The sequence below is a fragment of the Metopolophium dirhodum genome, chromosome 5 (assembly GCF_019925205.1).
Source record: "Metopolophium dirhodum isolate CAU chromosome 5, ASM1992520v1, whole genome shotgun sequence".
Lineage (NCBI taxonomy): Eukaryota > Metazoa > Arthropoda > Insecta > Hemiptera > Aphididae > Metopolophium > Metopolophium dirhodum.
Genome location: NC_083564.1, coordinates 1008895 through 1032771, shown reverse-complemented (window position 1 = coordinate 1032771; position 23877 = coordinate 1008895). Strand labels below are relative to the sequence as shown.

The following is a 23877-nucleotide window of genomic DNA, read 5'->3' as shown; positions in this document are numbered from 1 at the left end:
ATAATGAATATTTATTTAAATAAGAAAGTATATCATTATAAATCTTGAGCGTAGGCTTTAAGGGGACCAAATGGAAGATTTTGGGACCGCTTCCCGGTATCTTATTTGTATGATTTACACCAGATCATAATATAATGTGAATAGGAATAAGAAATAATGCGAAATGTAAGAATAGAATGATCATTGACTAAATACAAAATGTTTGGTAAACGAAAACGTGATAATTATTATTAATATTTTTAAGTTTTTGTTTCTAAATGAAATAAATATTTTGGGTATACTTTTTTACAGAAATAGATGAAAAATGATGCCAGAAATTCAAAAAAATTAATTCGTTTTGGATAAATAAATTATTTTTAACATTTTACTCTTAATAATGAATTTTCAGCTTTTCACTCTAGCATATTACCCACATTATATTATAGTTTACAATATTATGAAATACAGTTTCATCAATATTCAATATAATTTAGCATTGCTAATGGATAATTCAGTAACTATAACAGTAACTAAATAAATAATATAATATTTATGAATCATAATTAATTACTTGGGTATTGTTTTATAAATCGCTTCATAACAACGATATTATTATCTATATAAGTAGATACTGCAAATATAACAACTTATACTGTTATGGTAGTATTGCAGAAAAGTCAAAATGTATTGTCTTAAGTCAGGAAACAACAATTTTCAACAAAACATTCGTGATTAAATGCAAACGTCGCGCCACACTGAGCCACAAAAAATATTATAAATAATAATAATAATAATAATATGTCTATTATATTGGTACCTATATAGATACTTTATTACTTTTCAATCAGTAAAAAAATGTCATATTTAGGTGTACTTCATGGCCCATGCAATATGCGTATAAAATACTTGTTGGTTTATTGGTAACGAGTAAGTATATTGTTTGTGTTTGAATTGGGTTAGTTGACAGTATTATATACTATACCTACACTATTTGAAAAATCGACGATCATAAAAAAACCATTATAAACAATATACTATTAGGAAACGGATTTAATTGTACATGTACAATTACATGTTTCGCAAATTAATACAATATTATATTGAGCGGACTCGGTATTTATTGCTAAGTCAGCTGAGCCACTTCCAATTTTATCTGGGAAAAAACCAATAATATATTAGTGGTATATTCATTGCGTACGCAATGCGTTACATTAATATTATTATAATAATCATCGGTTTTTTTGTAATTTCTTACAGGATTTTTGAACGCCAACGGTTCGCCCAACTCGAGGGCCCGAGTGGCCAACTACGGCCTGATGGACCAAATAGCCGTGCTCCACTGGGTGCAGCAGAACATTGCACTGTTCGGTGGCGATCCGGAGAACGTTTCTCTGATGGGTCACGGGCCCGGAGCCGCTTGCATAAATTTCTTGATGATATCGCCGACTGTCGTCCCAGGTACGCTTAAATAATATACACCATTCGTAAGATGAGGAATTTTTGTGGCGGTAACCACCCTCCGGATAGAATATATCCCCACCACACGATGGTGTACAGACGCCGTGGGATATTATTACCGACAGACGTATACGGTTAAAATGTTGACCCTACAAATTTATCGCGTTTAGGAATAACCCGAGAAATTTTCACCGAGTATACAAATTTCCATAATTGAAGTCAATACCTATACGTACTAAAAAAAAAATAGTAAAGTAAATATTATATTCAAATAATTTAAATTGATTGTATATAGGCCATAGGGTATTATTTTTTGCCTTGAGGGTATATATTTTTTTTATGATTTTTTAATACACTGTATAATATCGGTTTAATTGGCCTTGTCGATATTATATTAAAAATATTTTTATTGAAAAAAAAATATACCTACATATATATTGCAGTATACCATACTCGTAGTTTTAAATTATAAATATCATACAAATGTTAAACAATATTAAAACAATTACGGTTTTTTTTCTTCCTTTTGTTTAATTTTTTTACAAAACATTTTGTACGATTTCAAAAGCATTTTATATTTCATAGTAGACAAAAGATACAATACGTGGGGACATACGCGGTTTTATATTTTCACAGTATCAAATTACGTATTTTTCAGTCTACCAAAAAAAATATATCATAGAAATCGATTTTTGATCTGCTGAAATTTTCAGTAGACGTTATTTCAGTATTTTGCGTTATGAGTGATCGTCGGTATAAAATTTAATACGAATTTAAAAAAAGTAATAACTACTTTGCTACAGTGACAAATTCATATTGCTATGTATTTATTCGAATTTAAAGATTTCTCGTATCGGACGGACACCTCGTCGTCGCTCGTGTACGCATTTCGAAACCGAACAAGAGCATATAAATATAATATAGAAAATTGCTGTCTATATGTACCGGCTACACAACTTTTAATGATATATTATAATATTATTATTTGACGAACAATAACAAACCCAAAATGTGTATTCGGCAGCACAATAACGGTCTAGGAAAAATATTATTAATGTTCGTAAGCCGAAACATAATCACGTCTCCGCGATGACTCGGTTTACGTGTTATCATTTAAAAATTCGATCACCTCCGGTTCATCCTCTCTCTATTTATTCAGTTGATTATATGGTGCAGAGTTTTATCCGAGCTGCCTGCCTATTTATTTGTTCCACGTAACAAGACGTTGTTGACTGTATTCTTTATACACATATAACATATTCATTACATCTTAAACCGGAGTACCCGTACACTTGAGTAATTTTGTTTACGTGCGTCGAATAATTTCAGCGTATTCGGACGGGTCTAAAATCGTCAGGATCAGACTTTGTGAAATTATGCACCGTGAGATCGCATATATGTTCGTCGTCATGCGTGTGTACTAGAGGATTTGTTAAGTTTACCTTTAAACAGACTGTTATTATAAATAACATAAAATAATATATTTATATTCTATAAATGTACGATAAACATATATAAATATACATACTGCTACACGACGATCTGAAAATTATTGTAATTTGAAATCACATAAGAAATATAATAATAATATTGTGAAATTTCGGTTGGTTTTGTGCATTGAAAAAATTCCGCGTGCGCAATCGATGTGACCAAAGTGAAATCTTCGTTAAATCACTAAAACCAAAAACATTTAAAACTAATATTACAATACATTAATGCCGACGAATTTCGATGATATTAACGTCATTACTTATTCTATATTAAATTATAGTAAAATATGCATGTATAAAAAGATCGATTGAAAAGTGTAATAAAAAAAAAAAAAAATATTTTGTTTTAATTAATATTCAAAAAGTGAAGTAATAATTTATATAGGACCAAATATTGTTTATGTGTTACAGCTTCGAAAAACCAATAGAATTATTATAATAGCTGGTACTGAAAGATTCTACGTTAATAAAATTCACAATATGAATTATTGTGCACATAATCTGTTAGTTAAGTAAATCAAAAAAGAATATTTATGAATTACAGAATATCACGGTTATTAATTTAAAGTAACACTAGAAAACTAAGAATACAATTTCATGAAATTAAAAAAAAAAAAATATTGTAATTAAAATACATAATATTATGGTCATGGAATTTACACGAATTTTTTGTTTTAGTAAGATTACATTTTTATACATTTTGAAAGAATTGTTTATCCAACCAATATTTTAATTGATATCGAAAAGTTCAGAAATGTAACATTTCAATTCAACTAAAATATAAAAATGTACAATATTATAAGTTTTTTAAATGATTTTTCATAAATTATAGCATAACCATTCAAATGAATAAATCCTATATTAAAAATGTGCTCACCGTTAACGTTATTGTAAAGCAAAGAATACTTAAATAGTTTTAAGACATAAGAATTATTGTAGTTCAACATAATATGAACTAATATCAATTATTTATGTCGTTTGTATAGTACACGCTCAGTATTAGTTTTATTAACATCAAATAAATATTGTATGACTGTATCCTGCATAAAATTATGTTTAATATGAGAACGATGCAAATAGTATGATGTATCTACATATAATTTTTGTTGTATAAAATAGTTGACTTCTTACCGTCAGCTTAAATATTTAAACACACGTTTTACTTTAACTTAATTCCTGAGAATATCGATGATACCTCATACGAGTTCGAGAATAAATGCACGTGAAATAAATGAAATTATAATCAAATAAAAAATTACGAATGACTCTATTTCCTTCAAAATATTCTAAAAACAATGGGTTTCAATCGTAAAAACAAGTCTGTGGCTAATCACCAGGATGAATTAATGTTAGGTATATAAAAAAAGAATATTATCATAGACTTCAGATAAGTACACAACATCAACTAACAAGTCTAATTAGCTGACCATTAATCTTCTTATAATATACCCTGCAATTGTCTTAGAAACTTTTAATTAAACAAAACCGTATTTTACTATTCGAACATTCCGCATTAAGTTTGATCAACAAACCACAATTTATTTATTTACGACAAACATTTTGTGAATTGAAAAACCTTATTTAAGTACTACAATAAAAATAATCTCGAGACGCTATATTTGTTTTTCAATAAAGATATTATTATAAATAATTATCATAAAAATGATTTCTTTTATTTCTTCTGTGTTACCGTAGGTACTAATTCTTATTAAGTAACGAAATTAAATATCTTCCCATAAATACAGTTTATGACAGTTTATTACACAATATTTATGTATAAACAATATATTGTGTCATATTATATATTATACATAATTATTTATGTTATTCTAACTTATCCACTTTAATTATATACACATATCAATCCAGAACTTTGATATTAAAACTAATTATAGAACATTCTCATTAACTTATTTTTATATACAAAGTTAGCTTTGAGTATTAGTTTTAATGATGTTGCGCTTTATTAAAAGTTATCTTTCCTTTAAACTAAAAGTTTCGTGCATTTAATGCGTAAACTAAAAAGTGAAGAATTATTTTAAATGTTCCTAAAAAATTATTTCAAAACAGTTATTCATTTTACAATAGTAATGTACAGAAAATACTTTTACGGAAACTACAATTTAATAATTTAAGCATTATCATAGTATGTTATAATATAGGTACACGTCATATTATAGTTTTAGGAAAACTTAAAATCATTCATTTTTATGTATTATAAGAAAAATTAAAATAAAAAGTATTCTAAATTTATTTTCATAATTTGTTCTATTGTATTTCAAGTCCTGAACTAATTAGTATATGGAATCTATGAATAATTTAGTGTTTTAAAATATATTTTTCATTTTTGGCTTACTGCGTCCGTCAGGGCCGCGTCTTAATGCGAAGTGTTGACATTTGAAAATCCTACTAGAATATTATGTACATACCTTTCGATTTTGCTAAAGCCAAATAGACGTATGCTAGTGTACAGATAATACTCATGATTTTCCGTTTTATTCCTCTGCGACAGTAAATAAACATTATGCGTATAGGTACTTAACAATTATTCCTTCAGACTCGTTTGAATTGAGTTACACATACGACGCATATTATGTTTTCGAGTATCCTCAGATGGCCGACTGGGGGCTCTGATATAATACACGACATTAGGTCATCATGGACTTGGCTATTTGATCGAGACACCGACAAATTCACGAGTTCCCTCAACTAATGTGCGCATGTAGGCATGTAGGCATGTGTGTGTATGTGTGTGTGTGTGTTTGTGTGTGTCAGTGTGTTTGGCGGAGGCTAAGAGAATGCGAACAAAAGCAATGCACATGAGATGCGAATAAATGTCCATTCGCGGTGTTTCAATTTTCGAACGTTATGAATAATAACTTACGCCAGGGACATTATTATTATTCGACTACAATATATAGTCCTCGCACGAATAAAAAATGTATTAACGGATGCGTTTCTCGTATCGATTTTCCCGTTTCGCATTTGTATCCATTACGACCAGTGGCAGCTATTTTAACAGACCAGGTGAGCACGAGGGCCACATATTCCGACGACAGTCTAGTGGACACCTATCTGTTTAATTTTCTCGACACACGTGTGTGGTGCGCATGCGTTGGTAGTGTCGTAGGTATGTAGGTGGTTGTATTTCCGTCTACGAGGGGTCGCGTGGCACTCTTTCTTGTCAATGATATGCTCATATTTTAACCGAGCATTAAATCCCCGCGCTTATCTTTAAACAGCCAATCTGTCTGGATGACTGTTTCCTTTCTTCAACCCCCCCCCCCTTTCAGGACCGATCTGTAATTTGTCACGCTTTTCGTTTGTCTCAACGTCTATAACTTCACTACTCTGCCGCCAACGGCACGTCACTGGCACGTATGTTTGGCCAGTCACCGGCCCTGACTCAGGTTGATCGCACACAATCGTTTTGCAACCCACTTCGAAAATGTTATTTTTTCAAAATTCTGATCAAATGCTGATGTATGTGTGTATGTGTGTATCTGTGTAAGAGAGAGAGATCGAGAGAAAAATCCTGTGTCTTCGAATGTTTCTATAACACGCATATACGCATATATTAAGGGTTCCAAGTATAATAGACTTTATTTCCCCGAAGCAAAATACAATATGACGTGATACATATATTATACAGTTTTATTATTGACATATTTTTGTGCCAGTCATTGTTTTTGTGTTGTTTTTATTACTATTATTATTATTCTTCGTTCCATTTTATAATATTCATATTTAAACGTGTCTGCATAAAACTCTCATTGTACAATGACAATATTCATTAGTGTTTTGATTGATTGAATCTATTATACGTTATTTAAAACGTATCAAAACCGAATTTTTATTTAATTATTTGAAACTTTTTTTTCTCGAATTAAGTGCCTCACATGTTCAAATAATATACACTGACCTGTATTAATTATTATAGCTCCATAATATGCATAATGTATTATATAGGCACTTTATTGTTTTTAATAAATTGGTATTCGTTTTTAATATTGCTCGCTAGATTTTTTTACTGACCATTTTAAGTATAACTTCTACACCGTATAGTATCAGTAACTTATTAAATATAAGCTAAATATAATACATATCTCCATTTGAAGTAGGGTGATTGGACCCCTCCCCCTTTCTATCGTGCTGTCCCGTCTTGTATACAAGTATCCCTCATATTACCCATTGTATACATTATTACAGATTGTATATATTCTTGTTTTCTAATAAAAAAAAAATATATCTCATTAAAACAACATGATATTGTTGGCATAGGTTTATTTTGAATATATTAATATACTCATTGGTCATTGATTATGATGCAACTTAATTATTCCTATATCTATGTAATTGAAACTATTTAGGTTATTTACGTTTGAATATTGTCCTCCTATTTGAGACGAATTACGTTCCTTGTTATTTATTGGAAATTAAGATTGTCTGTTTTGGTTAGATAGAACATAATAAAAAGTCCAATAGACAACCATAACTGTAGAACATTTATTTAATAAGTCCTATATTTTGTAATAACTACATTTTATTAGATTATCATAATATTGTGAATTACAAATATACTATAATATTACAAACTAAGTGGTTTATATCGTAATAAAATACGTTATTGATAATTTATCCACACAGTATATAAATATCCAATATAAATATTAAAAAAGATGGATAAGTGGATGTCGCTCTGCTGTACAGTAGGTTACAAGTGGGTCACTGTAATGGATGGTGTTAAATTTGAATTCAATGATATAATATCATTGTATAAGAAAAATGATTCTGAGCGAAAACGGTCAGTCAGCCTATGATATTACCAAATATATTTGATGATATTATTGTGAATAAAGTAATTTATATATTTACATATTTACATGGAGCCTTGTTTCCAAGGTTTAATCCTTAGCTATAAAAGTTAGACATTTTATAAATTTTTAACTACAAAATAATTATTAAATTATAAATTTGATAAATTTTGTCAAAATTTGAACTTTAAATGCTTATAAACAAAAATTGTGCCCATGTATTTTTAATATTTTTCAACTGCTATTAGAACGATATATCAGGAGTCTTATTTTAAATTTTCACGCTTTTTTACCCAACAAATAAAATGTTATTGATATTTATAGAAAAAAACTAAACAAATCGAGAACTGACAATGTCCGTAAACAGTTCAAAAAGAGTCAAATTATTTTCAAAATTTTATAGTGTATAGAAAATGCTAATAAAAACATTCAGTGAAATTCACAAATATCTACAGTTATATGTTTTTTAATTACAACAAAATAAGAAAATCGTTACACGAGAAATCGAGTGAATATCAAATGTTGTAAAAATATGAATTTCAAACGCTCATAAAAATTTAACTTTAATTTCTTGTAGACATTTTTTTTTTTTTGATAAAGGTAGACAAACTTATGGATAATCTTGTATTACATTTTCATAGATTGAAAAAGAAAAATTTTTATGAATTCTCAATTCAAAATAATTTGCTAATTTTCGTGATTTTTTCGTATTTTGTCAATATTTGAACATTAAATGCTTATAAATAAAAACTGAGACAAAGGGTTTTTAATATTTTTCAAATGTCATTGTAACAATATAGTCTTGTATTAAATTTTCAAGCTTTTTTACCCAACAAATAAAATTATATTGATATTTATAGAAAAAAAACTAAAAAAAATGAAAACTGAAAACGTCCGTAAACACCTCAAAATAGGTCAAAATATTTGGAAAATGTTATGGTGTATAGAAAATGCTAATATAAACATTCAGCCAAAATTCTTCTTTTGTTTTTCACGTAACGTTTGAAAACAACTGAGAATTTTTACTTTTGACCCCCCCCCCCCCAAAGTACCAACTAGATTCACTCTCCTACCAGAAAAGTTACTGTTGAAGAAAATCCAAGCACTTTTACTGTCCTAAAAGGTGATGACAGACACAAAAAAAAAATAAAAAAAAACACACATCATTGTAAAATCAATACATTCATCGCTTCGTTCAGAATCTAAAAAATATATTTAGTTCAAAAACAAATACGACTCTGCAGTTTACAAAATAATAATATGAACTAAGTTCACCTACTCGAATTATCATTAATATTATTTAATAATCAAAAGGTTAAAGTATAAAGCATAAGAAAAAAAGCTTCACTTTAAATCTAAATGTTTAATATTTCTCTTTTATGTGTATTTAAAAAAAAATTTATAATATATATTTTAATATGGATTTATAACAAGTATCGGTACAACATTTTTTGTTTTGTTAGGTTCTTGAATGTTTGTGTATCGATAGGTACACATTTTTTACGTTAAAATATTAAACATTAATCAAGTAATGTATAAATAAATTTGGCATATATAGTATAATATTTACATAACTTGTATGAGGATTGTATTAAATCGGGTTGAAAATAAAATAAAATAATGACGTGAATACATTATTCAAATAACTTTTTTTCAATGAACGCTAATTTAATAATAATTAATCGTATGCTAAACGTCTGTACACCCCATAGGACATTGGTACAAAAGGAAATACACGCAATTCCGCTTGTAGACTTTGAATAATACAGTCTGTTATAATAAATTTGAATTGCTTATACTTAATGCACACCGTAGGGTTTATAAACTCGGTCACGCTCTACTGGATTTGAAAGGTAAAACACATTATTTAGAACAAGTATCGGTTTGACTATTATTTTAATAATTCCGAACGAATTCTGCTGACAAACGTAATTTGGGTACCTATCACATTTTCGAATCAGTGCTAATCGAGATACCGGATGCCGTACTTATCGTTTTGTTGAACGTTCTCAGGTCGAGTGTGTATAAATTATATCAATAAATTGACCATTCTTGTTTATTGTGTTTTCCATTTGTTTAATTTTATTCATACGTCCGATAGTCCGTATTTGGACGGTTATTTTAATATTTCTTAACATATTCTGACAAACTTAATTTGGGTAGGTACCTACCTAATTTTTGAATTAGTGCTAATTGAGATACAGGTGTGCCGTATATCATTGCCTTGTTGTACGTAAGTTATATTTTACGTATGTAATATCTCAGTCTTCTTTATTGTGTTTTCAAATAGTTTACTTTTACCAAAGATTTATACGTCCGGTCATCCGTGGTCGAGATTGCGCTTCTCGGACGAGATATAAGATTGTATGTCAAACGCCGTCGGACACGTCCGTTCTACATAAATCTAATGTTTTTCTTCTTCCGCGTTACTATCAGCTATATTAATCTATACACACGCAATGTTCTTTAAAGTTTAGTTTTTCAAATACATTATCTACTTAATCTATTCTTAGTCATTATCCACTTGTTTTACTTCCGAATAGTGTAAACGTCCATGGTATAAGCTCACTTATTTGAGATTTACTCCAATCGCCGTTTTAGCCGATCGAAAGTAATTAATAATGGATTTAATTATAATTAAATTACATTGATTTATTATTTTAATCGCATCGTGCCGTGGCAGTGTCGTTATTTTTAACGACCTCTACAGGAAAAACATGAAAGAGTAATATTGTTATTATTATTTATTATAAATTTCTATAGCTGACACGCTAGACTTGGATATTGTTGATATTATTTCCAGGTATACTGTGTACACCAAAAAATTATTATGATAAATAAGAATTTCGGCAACGTTTCGATCAAAATAGTATAAAAGACGCATTGAGTACTTATTAAATTTCCGTTGTCATTGGAAATCAATTTATGACTATCTGATATCTAAAAATATGACACCATTGTGTACAAAATACATTTAGGATTTTGACCTACGAACTGTATAGTGTTTGATACAAATAAAATTCCAATATATATAAACAAAATGTACCTACAACCATTTGTAAATCTTTGATTTTAATATCCGTTATGATTGATGTAGAAAAATTCCATAAAAAGCTTTTAAACAATTTATTCATAATAATATTAAAAGAAATTATAAGAAAGCCTACCAATTGAATAAATGAATGAGACACTTAACAAATATTACTGACATATTTTTTAAGAAGACACTTTTAAATTAATGTTTCTATAAAATTCAAATTTGTTGTTTTTAAGGAAACACTAAAAAAATGTCTAGTTTTCAGCATTTAATTATTTTAATGGACCAAGGCTACAATTCTTTTAAGCATAATGACATTTTCTTTCCTGGTAATAGTGTTCTAGATCAATAAAACAAAGGGTACTCATTATACTTTCATGAATAACACCCTTTTCCAAGACCGACACTTGAATATTAATTCATTATATTTACAATGTTGTTTCTAAGCAATGGTCCCAAAATATTTGAAATTTAATTTTATGCACCATTAAAATACTTTTTATTTAATTCAGCTCCATGAGTTTAGATTACCTACACAATTCACTAATAGGTAAATGGTCATTTTAATGCATAGTATACTTAGAATCTTCGTTATTATTTCTATGTTTAATTTACATTTGATTGGAATACAATTATTAAAAAAATAAAACGATACTGATAAAAATTAGTAATATACACTGGTCAGTTTTTCTCCAAAATCGAATTTCAAATAAACTATAAATAATGTTTTTTTTTTTTTGTATAATAGATGTATTAAGTAGGAAAAACTAAGCTCTATTAATATAAATAGTATTATAATTAATTAAAATGGTTTGAGCTGTTAGAGGCCTCTTCAAAAACAACTTTTACCAATAATAAATAAATTAAATTAAATAAAGCATTACAAAATAATATTTTTTTTTTATAAACTTAAATGTAAAAGATAAATTGTAAAGTTACACAAAAGCTTTTGAATCCTCTCCAAAACCCTAGATTACCATACGGTACCATTTATACGGTACCTCAAAATAGGTAGGTTTATATTGTAAAATTAAACAAAACGAAGTTACGTATTATATTATGAATAAAGGATGGGACGGAATAATATACCTGATCATAATTAATAAGGTATTCGATTTCAACCTGTATCACGTGATAGAGTACTCATTAGTCAAATTAATATTTTGTTCACAAGAATAATTAAATGAATAATTTACCTCAAGTCTGTAAATCAAATTAAACCTTCAATCTAGAATATTGTACCGCCTTTGAAATCATAGATATATAATAATATGTGTATAAGTAATTGCATAGTGCGATGATAATAAAAATGATGGTGATAAATGACAAGAAGCAAAGTGTTTGACAACTGCAGATTGGGCTGTTATGACTGACAGCACATTTCGATAAAGAATTTTGTTACAGAAAACAATTTCAAAAATTAAATTGGACTTACAGCTGCAAAATTATTTGATGTCAAACCGGTGCAGGAATCGGTATTTATTATCTATGTTTTTAGATTTATTTTGCTAACTTGTTACCCATTTGCCTAACTGCGTGCATGTGTGGTATCGAATTAGAACACAAAACTAGTGCAAATTGAATTCGGTTATATACGTGTATTAAATACAAAAATGTATTATTATCCTGTTTAGGATAGTTCATTCAAATATAGACAAAGTTAATAGTAAAATTCGGATTGAAAATAATACCTAATCACTTAACGATTTCGTGCTCGTTTTCCAGGACTTTTCCGTCGGGCGATACTGCTGTCAGGCTCAGCGCTGAGCAGCTGGGCCCTGGTTGAGGACCCCGTGTCGTACGCACTGGACCTAGCCAAGCAGGTAAACTGCACAACCGACGGGACCGGAAACAACCCGGAACCGATCGTGGACTGTCTGCGGGAAGTGCCCCTGGACCTGTTGATGTCCGCCGGCATCGCGCTGCCCACGTATCTGAGTGCGTTCGGGCCCAGCGTCGACGGGGTGGTGGTCAAGAGCAACTACCAGGAGGACGTCATCACCAACCTTCTGCCAGAGTTTGACGGATACAGCGGGTCCAGCGTGGCTTTTGGGGCCCGAAAGTTTCAAAAGTTCGAGTTTGGCAGTGGCATCAACAAGTACGACCTGCTGTTCGGCGTCGTCACGAGCGAGGCCCTCTGGCGATTCAGCTCCAACGACATACAGGTAACACGCCCACCCCACATGCCCATCACAAGTTCTACCGACTCCTATTCTATTCGTCGCGTTTGACACAATCGAATGTACCACGACACAGCGTACCGTTGGCTCTCGATCGCGTTTCTACTACCAACGACATGCGTTTTGGTCTGTTGTCGTTTTTCGTCGCAAAAATATATAAAATGGACGTTTACCGGTAAAATTTACAACATTGTGAAAAAAAAGTATCGAATAAAATTAGGCTTATGTGTATTATCTATTGTCGTCGATCAATAGTTGTGATCACATCCGTATATGGTTGCTGGTTGGCCATAGTATTATAGTATAGGCAGGAAATTACACTCGTCTTAAGGCAAAGATGACATTTTGAAGTGTCGGTTGTTTAACATGAATCGTTTTATATAATGTATCTTACAATTTTCGGAGACTTTATAATTCATTCAAGTATGTCACTTTAAAGTTTAAACATACTAGATGATTTACAATGAAATATTATCACGTACGAAGTTCAAAATTTAAATTAATATGGAAATTATAAAACTCCATGAATTCAATACCTACTCACTGTAAAAACAGAATACTAGTGTTCTTTGACTTCCGACTGTTGTGCCCCTCATCAATTTAAGTTTATTAAAAGAAACTGTATTATAAAATAAATTTATTACGTAAAGTAGTAGGTGTAGTATCTTTCTTGTAAAAATTAATTTTTTTTTTATTAAACTATTTTTTTCCTTTATTTTGTAACTTAAAACTTTTTATAAGATAAATGTAAATATCTTGAAGTATTTTTTAATACAACTTTTTTACTGTAATACTTAGGTAGGTATGAAGTATTTTAAGTTAATTATAAAAAAAATAAATATACCAAGTATGTTTCTAAATTAATATTGATTGTACAATATAAATAGGTATTTATTTTTATGAAAAATATACGATATTATGCATTACATAAGTAATTTATTTAAAAAAAGATATTCAGAAAATTTAAAATAATTTCAGTAGACTTATAGCTATCTAAAAAAATGTCGGTAAATCAATAAGTTGTACATCTCCGCTCTATACAAAGGAATAATAAACTATAAGATTTCTTGTGAATATGACATATTGTAATAATTTGATTCTACAAATTGATTGCACATTGAGAGTACGTACAAATCGTATCCAGTCCGTTGAATTCTTAAAGACGCAAAATATAATATGTCTCAGGAAAACGTCAATAGAAAATTATTAATAGTAATAGGGTTATATCCTTATATTCATTATGTGTATAATATAGTACTATAACTTTTTTCGATACGGACTCATATTTCAAAGTTTTTTTTTCATTTTTATCCAGTTTAGTCGAGCATTTCAGAATTAAACATTCGATTCCGATCATCGAATAAAACGACGTTGCAGGTGTCCTTAACTGCGTTCATCCCGTATTGAATACGATTTCAAAAACCATTTCATTTTGCCCGGCGTAATTCGATTTCTAATGATAGGCGTGCCCACGATTATGTTTGCATATTAATGTCGCACAAATCCGAAAACGAAATACATTATCATTGGCATCGCCGCGCTGTGATGGCCGAAACGAAAAGCGGCAGAGGTTTGAGTAGAACAACAAAAAACTTTGGTCTCTTTAATTTCTCTTTTAGGTGTTTCCGAAATGACTCTGGAGGGAAATTTCGTTTTAACGCGTATAATACCCGACCACGTTTTTCTGTCACGTCCGATTCCCGTTCCCGCGGGATCGCTGAGTCGTACGAGAAACTTAAAAGTCCTTTTTTTTTCCTCCCTTACTCGGTTTTCTCTCCGTGTCACTGTTTGTCTTTTATACAGTTCCTCTTCCTCTCTCTCATTCACCCTCCCCCCTCACTCTTTCTCTCTCCGTCTCTGACTATCTGTCTATTATATCTTTCTGATCCTCTCTCTCAACCCTTTTCCGTAATATACATCTGATGCTCTCTCTCTCTCTCTCTCTCATTCCAGGCTGGCTTTGAAGGTGACCGCCGAGACAAGATCTTGCGCACGTACGTCCGGAACGCATACAGCTATCACCTGTCCGAGATATTCTTCACCATCGTCAACGAGTACACGGACTGGGAGCGGACAGTCCTGCACCCGATCAACACCAGGGACGCGACGATTGCAGCTCTGAGCGACGCCCAGTACGTGGCTCCTCTGGTGCACACGGGCGACATGCTCAGCCAGCCGAAGACACCTGCCGCCGATGACCTGAATAAGGACCGAAGGACCAAATCATTTTTCTACGTGTTTGACTATCAGACCAGAGACGGCGACTATCCTCAGGTTAGTGCACGAATTCATATTATACCTTCCACGTATTACCGCGATGTGTAGACATCACGATATTTTCATATCATTATAATACATTTTTAACACAAAGTAGTTTCGACGTGATTATTAGGAACCGAATGTCATGATATAATACCATATCATGCGAAAAATAGATTATTAAAATAATAATAATCCCATGCAACTCCCAGTCCTGAGATGGCCATAACTGTACACTATGTCTAAAATATAATTATAGCGTCATAAAACAACCGACTGTCAGTATAGCTGCGTCTAACCTCGTAGACACGCGATTCTCGATTTACTTAATCAACATATTATTACGAATGAATAAGACAATGTAATATAATATTATAACTACTGTTATATATATAATTTACCTATGATAAAAAAAAAGTAATGTTATTATTATTATTATTATTATTATTATTATTCATTATCTGCCGTTTGACAATGAGACAAGGTAAACGAACGGTCCATTAAAATGCATAACAGTGAATCTGAAAACGTACCAAAAGTTTTTCAAACAAAACAAAATTACAACTTATTATTCAACATTGTTTTGGAATATATTAAGAAATAAAATAATATTATATTATACCAAAAACTGGGATTTGTAATAGGTACTAAAATCAAATACAATGAAAACATATTTCAATTATTATTGCACCATATTGTAATAAATACAACTAAGATATTCAATAAAATAATGTATTAAACATTATATCATTAAACATCTTTAAATTAATAAATAATAATCAATAAGCTAACTACCATAGTCATTTAAATTCAGAACTAATAAATAAAACAAATTAAATAAATTATTTTTTCCATATTACAATAATAAAAAATAAAGTGGTATGAATGCATTATATTCTAGTCTCTAAGTCAAAATTAATTACTACAACAAAATAAGACAACAATTACACAGACTTAAAAATTGTTCATGCGATTAAAATAAGAAATTAATGAATAAATAACGAATCAATTTAAAATACGTAGGTACATTGAAAGTTTACACTCCCTTGGGTTTAATCAATCTTATTGAACAAGTCTTGAAAATAAACGATTAGATTTTAAATAAGTGATGATTGAGTGCATCTTTTAAAATAGGTGCATAAAATATCTCATTGTAGTGAATATTTAATATAAAAAAAATGATTTGTCATAGAAATGTGCAACTTATAATAATATTGCACCTCAAGTAGGTATACCTAAAATGTTTTATAATATATTAATTTTGTTCCCTTCTAGACAGTTGAAAAATTACTTTTTCTTTGTTTTGTTCAAAAAATGAATAAATATTTTGAAGTAAATATTGCTTTAAATTCGAAAATAGATCATTCCATTACTTCTAAGTTAGGCATACTCTATTGAAATTCGTTATTTTATTCGAACAAAGTTTTGAATGATTTAGGGAATTCGTTGGAATTGACTGTGCTCTGTTTTGTTACTATCCAATTCACCAATTTCCAACAATTTAATCAAATCGATGTATACTTTCAATTCCAATTTCAACTTTGGTAAGTTCACTAAATCTACATGAGTTAGATGTCTATACATATATAGTAACTGTAACAATAACTTGATTTATAAAAAAGGAATGTTTTATCCCATCGTATTTTAAGAATGGATTTTATTTGAAATCGAAGATATAATTCGTAACTATATAATATATTATAATACAAGATTATCGTGGTAATATAATAGTAATATATATGAGCTAATATTATATTAATATCTGATTATTTTTAGATGGTTATAATTCTTGTTAAAACTCGATCATTAATATAAAATCCATAAAAACTACTTAACAATATAGTTTTTAATTGTTTAATTAATATGAGTTCAAACAGCTAAAAATATATAATTTAAAATAATAATGTGGTATTTAGTTTTTTGTTTTTACACAGTTTATTTCTTTAAAAAAGAAAACATTTAATTGATTATAATATGTTGTGCAAAAATGTATTTAATCATTTTAAACGATCATATATAGGTACTATTTTATGATTTTATAATATTATATATCTCATATCAAAATAATATGTACTGAGAAACAGAATATTATGATTATAAATTAAAATCCATTGAGAATAATATCATTTTTTTAAAATTGAGAAGTCTCTATACTATTATGATAACTAACCTAACCAATTTATATGCGTAAAATAATCAAGGTCAACCACTATAATTGGAAAATTAGACATGATGATATTAAGTATCTAAATTTAAGCTTAAGTGACTGATGTTGAGAAAACTCATCAAAAGTTTGAAGTATAGGAATTCTTATCATAAATACAAACACTACCTATGTAACTAAAAGTTTTAAGACTTAACTTTAAGTTGAAAATACATCTTAAACGACCATTAATGTAAAATAACAAAAATATTATTACTAAAATGATATCACAATACAAATATAATATGTGAATTGTGAAGTATATTATTGATCATTATGACATAAAAATTAAATATTTTTACAGTTTCTTTTTAACTATTTTACTACTCAACGAAATCATGTTTATGGATCAAAATTCAAAATATACATTTATTTTATGATAAAACTTTGTCTCGAATAAATCTAAAATCTCTGTGTATTGTGATGTCCTTAAATTATTATTGACCACCAATATTATAGTCATACACGCACAAGCAAATTGTTTTCCATTTTTTAGGAGGTTAGATTAAAAGTCAAAGTTTATTACAATACCTACGTTAATACCCACTTTATCACGTTTTATAGCCATCGTTTTTTGAATTCATCTTCAAAAATCAAACAAATAGATAACTCATTATTTGATAATAATTGTAATGTTTTTATTTATAGTATCACCGTGTTTTCAGTTTTTCACTACACGAATATTTCTGTACATTTTTATTTCTCATTGGATTTTTACATTCGTTTAGAAGAAGTAAGAGAGAAAAAAAATGATTGTCGGAGATCAATTTCTGCGGGTTCACCTCTGTACATTATCTTAGGACGTATATTATTATTTTTTTATATCGACCTTTACAAAATGTCTAACAACAAAACTGCCACAGTAGCGTATTTATGTTGTTGTTGTATGGTCTCTGGAATACAAATATAGTATATTGTAATTCCAAACATTTTGTATAAACATCGTGTAACGTATATAGTATTATTATTATGTATATACGGGACAAGTCTCATTGTGATTTGTTACGGCGTAAGACAACGTTTTTGTTTCGCATGACCATATATCGTATAAATAATACGAATATGAATAGGTTGACAAATCGCATACACACGTGGCACATATTTTTTTGTAATATATAGGCATGTGTATTATACGAAGACACCGGCGCATGTATTATTGTTATTGATGCCATCGCGGGTATATGAAGGGACGCATAACGCGTGCTACACCCACTTATATACCGATGAGGCACGGAGAGTATAAGCCAATATAATATTTCGAAAAATGTCAGAAAGTAGATGGTGGGTAGGTGGGTGGGTAGGTACCTATATTATAGGGCTGGCAGAATATCGCATACTTACCCGTATTATTAAAGTACAATGGACATAAAGTGAAACGTGTATCGGGTCTCACACGGCGAAGGTTTTTTTTAACGATATGACTTTATAAAAAATATACTTGTTATAATATGTTTTGTTGGCAGTTTTTTTATTTTGAAATTTATAGTTATAATTATTATAATATACAATATTACAAAATAACAAAATTATTGTGTGAATACTGCAGCTGAGTGTAATATGTTTCTGTAAAAGCATTCATATATTATTCTGAAACACTTTAAATTGTTTTGAACGTGTACAAATATTGAACATACATTGAGGTACCTAATATACAGTATATTATTTACAATTGAAGGGTAGGGTTATACGCCCCTCAAAATTTCACTATACACTATAGTATCTAGTATAATATTATTATTTACTTTAAATGCTATACAACATAACCCCTGACTCGTTGCTTCAATAATTGGTATTTACTCAATAACTTTTTCTCAAAAAACAACTTTATTTTCAATTTCGTATGTATTACCAAAATAATATATTGGGGCTGTTGTTTAAAAATATAAAAAACTGGAAAAGTCGATCTGCTGCACTCTACAAAGTGATGAGTGTACCTCGGCAATGAGCATACAACAGTTGAATCGATAATATGTTAAATTTGAATTCGATGATAACCCATTGATAGGTAGGAGTATGATAAAAAAAACTCATTCTGAGCGTTCTGTGATGGCTTATTATATTACTAAGGATAAATGTATGTATATTTTACATTGCTATTAATACTTAATTTAGTAATATGGTATGAAAAATCAAATTTTGCGAAAAGCATTATAAAATTGTATTAGTTAATTAATTATTATTATATTATCTATACATTTATATCGAATTATATTATTGTTAATATTGTAGTTAACTTTTAAATCAATACTTATAATAGAATAATGTTAATAGGTTCATGGCACGAATAGCTTAAAAATGAATATAAATATTTTTTAAATGTCATTGTGTATGGTGAATACGTTGTGTCGAAAAGTTTAAGTCCCTACGAATATTATTTTTTTAATTACAACAAAAAAACTAAAATAGTTTTTTTTTACCTTTGAATATCCGATTTTGACATAACTTGAGCTTGAAATGTCTATCAAAATTAATTGGGCATAATAATATGTATAAAGGTTTTATAGGTAAATAATTTTAGATTGATCAATGATCATTGATGAATTTTTACTGTTCCAAAAGGTGACAACAGATACGAAAAAAACCACATACACTTCAATGTAAGACAAATACATTCATCACAGGTCTTATAATCTAAAATTAAAAATCGATTTTATAAAAATAGTAATTTATTCTAAAAACACAACGAACTATAGCTTTATTGTTATAGTGTAGGTAGGTACTTCAATAATTTAGACACATTGTCGTGAAGAGGCTAAATGTGCCTGAATTTCATTTGAAATAAATTCACCTATATATTATGCATTGTGCATTGTATAGGTACTTACTTGCAATACGTATCAATGTTTTATTATTTACTTATACTTATACTCGTTTTAATATTCTGTTTATTTTTTTTCACTTTTTTATGGTTTTACATGCTTGGCCTGATCCGGTCGTCTCTGGTGGTTCCTATTTCACGCATACCTATTTATTGTTAACGATCAATAAATCTCGCAATTTCCCTGTACACTCGTTAACATAGAATTTCTGGTTTACTGTTTTTTATCGATTCCGAAGTCATGCATAATAATTACATCATATATTATCATCACATAATTTGACCACCGATAATATTTATTTGTTTTTTAGTCACTATCTCTTTTCTTACTCTGTACAAGAACGATCCAAGTTCAGAGGTCAAATTACAATTTGTTTTCCATTTTATTGGTAAATACTAAAGCGAACCAGTTGGGACAACGAGCGAACGCTTACCATTTCATTATACGAGAGATTAAAGACGTGCTTCATTTTATTGGTACATTAAGGTGTTAATTTTCGTGCTTATATGAATTTCTATATTTTAGTGTTTACGAGTGACTGAAAAATATAAAATGTATATTGTACTAGTTTAAACTGCTTAGGTTAGGTTACATGTCATTTAGCTAAAAATTAAAGTTACTTAACGGATTTACTAAAATCCAAAAATACTAGCCGGAGTTACGAAAATCAAATAACTTTGCCGTATACGGAACTAACACGGCCATTACGTATGGGTAAGTGGTATACGCGTTTTCTAGTATACAAATGGAGCCGCCGACATGCGGAATGGTGAGTGGGGTGGATAGGAGTCGTTGTGTAACTGTGTAAGTAACGGTTAAGTTAGGTATAGGAGAGGCCGTGACATGAACAACAAAAAAGAAAAAAAAACCGAGAGAAAAGAATAATCATTTCGCTTTTCCGCGTGATACGCGCGTTAGATCTGTCGGTTAGATAATATATTATATATACGCCTTTTTGGATTTTCTGCCCAAGTGACTGCAGTGCTCGGGAGTCGGGTGAAAAAAAAATACGTCTAGCTATAACGAGATTTCTGACTTACGGACCGATCTCGCGTGTGTTGTGTGTATATAATGTATATATATATATGAGCACTGAAAACTATGTGTGTAGTGTGTAGTGTGTACGCAACTGTACGCGGTGTACCCGAAGGGATTAACATCGTCTCTCGGGTAAGTGTGGTTATCTTTAAAAAATCGCGAGAGGACGTTATGTTTTGCGCGATAGTGCGGCTGAAATTAGAAATGAAGAATCCCCCATCAGGTCGTTCATATCAGACCAATTTGAATAATATCGCCGGATTTACGTACAACTATAATCATGGTATGATAATATATAATATGCGAAAAGAAACTACTTACCCACTATAATACCACGTGACAACGGTTTTCGCCGAATTCTTTACAGTCCTCGCGTTTCCAATAACCCTCCCGAGAGTGTGTGTGTGTGTATTTTAAAAAACGTTCCTGCGGGTTAACCGGTGTCGTCGTCAAACGAGATAAAAAACTTTAAATAGTCTAATTTTTTTTTTATGTGCCACGAATTGTATATCTAATAATTGATACGGTGAAATTAAATGCATAATTCGGAATGGATAAAATACCGAGGAAGTAATATCATTTGTATACGCGCGAGTAGGTCAAAAGAAAGAAGAAAATGTGATAAGGGAATAATATATATCACACGCACTCGCGTACACCCGCTTATACATAGATTTATTCGTATGTTTTTAACCCCCTGACATTGCAATGGATTAGAATAGATTTTCGCCGGTTATTTATTCCTCGTGACTTATATTGCACCATTATATAGGCCCTTTGTGACGCTCAGTACATACCTACCTACCTATAGATTAACTTCATCCAACTTCACTGACAAGAACACGCTTAAGGTATTGTCAAAAATGTAATTTTTTTCATAAAAAAGCGCATGCAATAATAATTACATTTTTTTTAATCTAAATTTAATGGTAATAGTTACAATAAACGAATATACAATTAATCCGGAAATTTATTTTAAATTACTTAATATATTAAAAATAAATTACAACGATTTCGCCGTTTAGATTTCTTTAGATCTAGTGAAGTAAATAAATAACCTTTATAACACAAATGGATTTATACGAACAATATACATTCCAAAAAATTCTGCACTATGGCGTTAAAATACTTCAGTCGTTAGAGAAATTTGATTATAAAATTACAATAATAGTACAATAATTCAAAGAAGACAGTAAAACATGATTTTACAATTTATATTGATTTATACAGAATAAATATTTTGGTACTAAACTGTAGCAACAGTTTCAAAAACAACAAAATACCACTCTGAAATACTTACAACATTACTATTTATAATATACCATTCATCAAAAACATAATAGTCTACTTATTTTATCTTAACAAACAACAAATTTAATTATTACAATTTTTATTTTTTTTTTACTTCAATTATTTGTTTTATAAACATACAAACTATGATGTACAGACATTATAGAAAACGAAAATAATAAAATATCCAAAAACATTATTAACGTGATTGGTACGCCCTATAATTGTAATCGCACATCAAGTTTGAATTTGTGGATGTAACTGAATAACGTTTATATTATCAAGGAGCATACAACAAAAATACCAAAAATAATTCATTTTTTTATAGTTGTTGGAATAATTATTGTCTTTTCATTTGTCCGTAGAAATTACAATAATTATAAATTATCTGAAAATGAAATCTACCATCAAAGTCGTGACGACCACAATAATAATAATAAAAATAAATTAACTGAACTTAGTAATGAATTCAATTCAATTATTCATCAACATCGAAAATGAACAAAAAAATAAATCTAAAAACAAACGATTGGCATGGCATAGAATTCTGCTGTTAACTGAATTAATTTACGGTACACAAAATAATATATTACGCATTTCGTTCATGTATAACCTGCTTTCAATTAAAAATGAAATGTGTATAATATATTATAATACTCACAAATTGAAATCACTATAATATTATGTTCAATTTAAATTAATCAAAAACTTCATGTTTTTAGTCTAAGACAAGTCGCAAAATAATAAATAAGTTGGTAAACTATTTATATTATAGTACCTATATTAAATGCTTTCTACGAATAATTTTTATTACATTTTATTTTTAAATGGAAAATGCATAATTCAAATCAAATTAATTCGATCGAAATATGTATTTTATTTCTGTTTTGAAGGCAAGTTGGGAAATTTCACAAATAAAATATAAATGTTAAGGTCCAATGACTTTGTAATTCTATGGTTTTCCTAATTAAAATTCAATATTTACACATTACACTGTAAAACCTTTGCCATTATAAGTAAATAAAAGATCTATGCGTATTACATATTTACATACAAATGAAATCGTTTTACGGTAAACATATCCATTGACTTAGTTCATTATTAATTGAATGCACGTGAATTTTAAAACAGTAGAGACAGGTACGTGAACACTTTAATGCTTTTGTGACTGAAAAGTAATTATAAACAACGGAAAAAAGGCTTAGTAATAAAAATTATCGACGGCATTACATTTTAGTATAAATAAATTGCATACGTCACGTATGTGTCTGTACTCTATAGGATTATCATTTGTCAAACTGGCGGCCCTT

General features: G+C 29.4%; 1 protein-coding gene across 3 annotated transcripts in view; it reads left to right on the top strand.

Annotated features, from left to right (window-relative positions):
• The window catches only part of LOC132945961 (neuroligin-4, Y-linked-like), a 454653-nt gene that overhangs the window by 402631 nt on the left and 28145 nt on the right, over nucleotides 1–23877 (top strand). For all 3 annotated transcript variants that reach the window (XM_061015804.1, XM_061015805.1, XM_061015806.1), the window contains 3 exons: nucleotides 1237–1437; nucleotides 12504–12943; nucleotides 14912–15232. In XM_061015804.1, the coding sequence (XP_060871787.1) occupies nucleotides 1237–1437; nucleotides 12504–12943; nucleotides 14912–15232 (962 nt within the window). The remainder of the gene's footprint in view (nucleotides 1–1236; nucleotides 1438–12503; nucleotides 12944–14911; nucleotides 15233–23877) is intronic.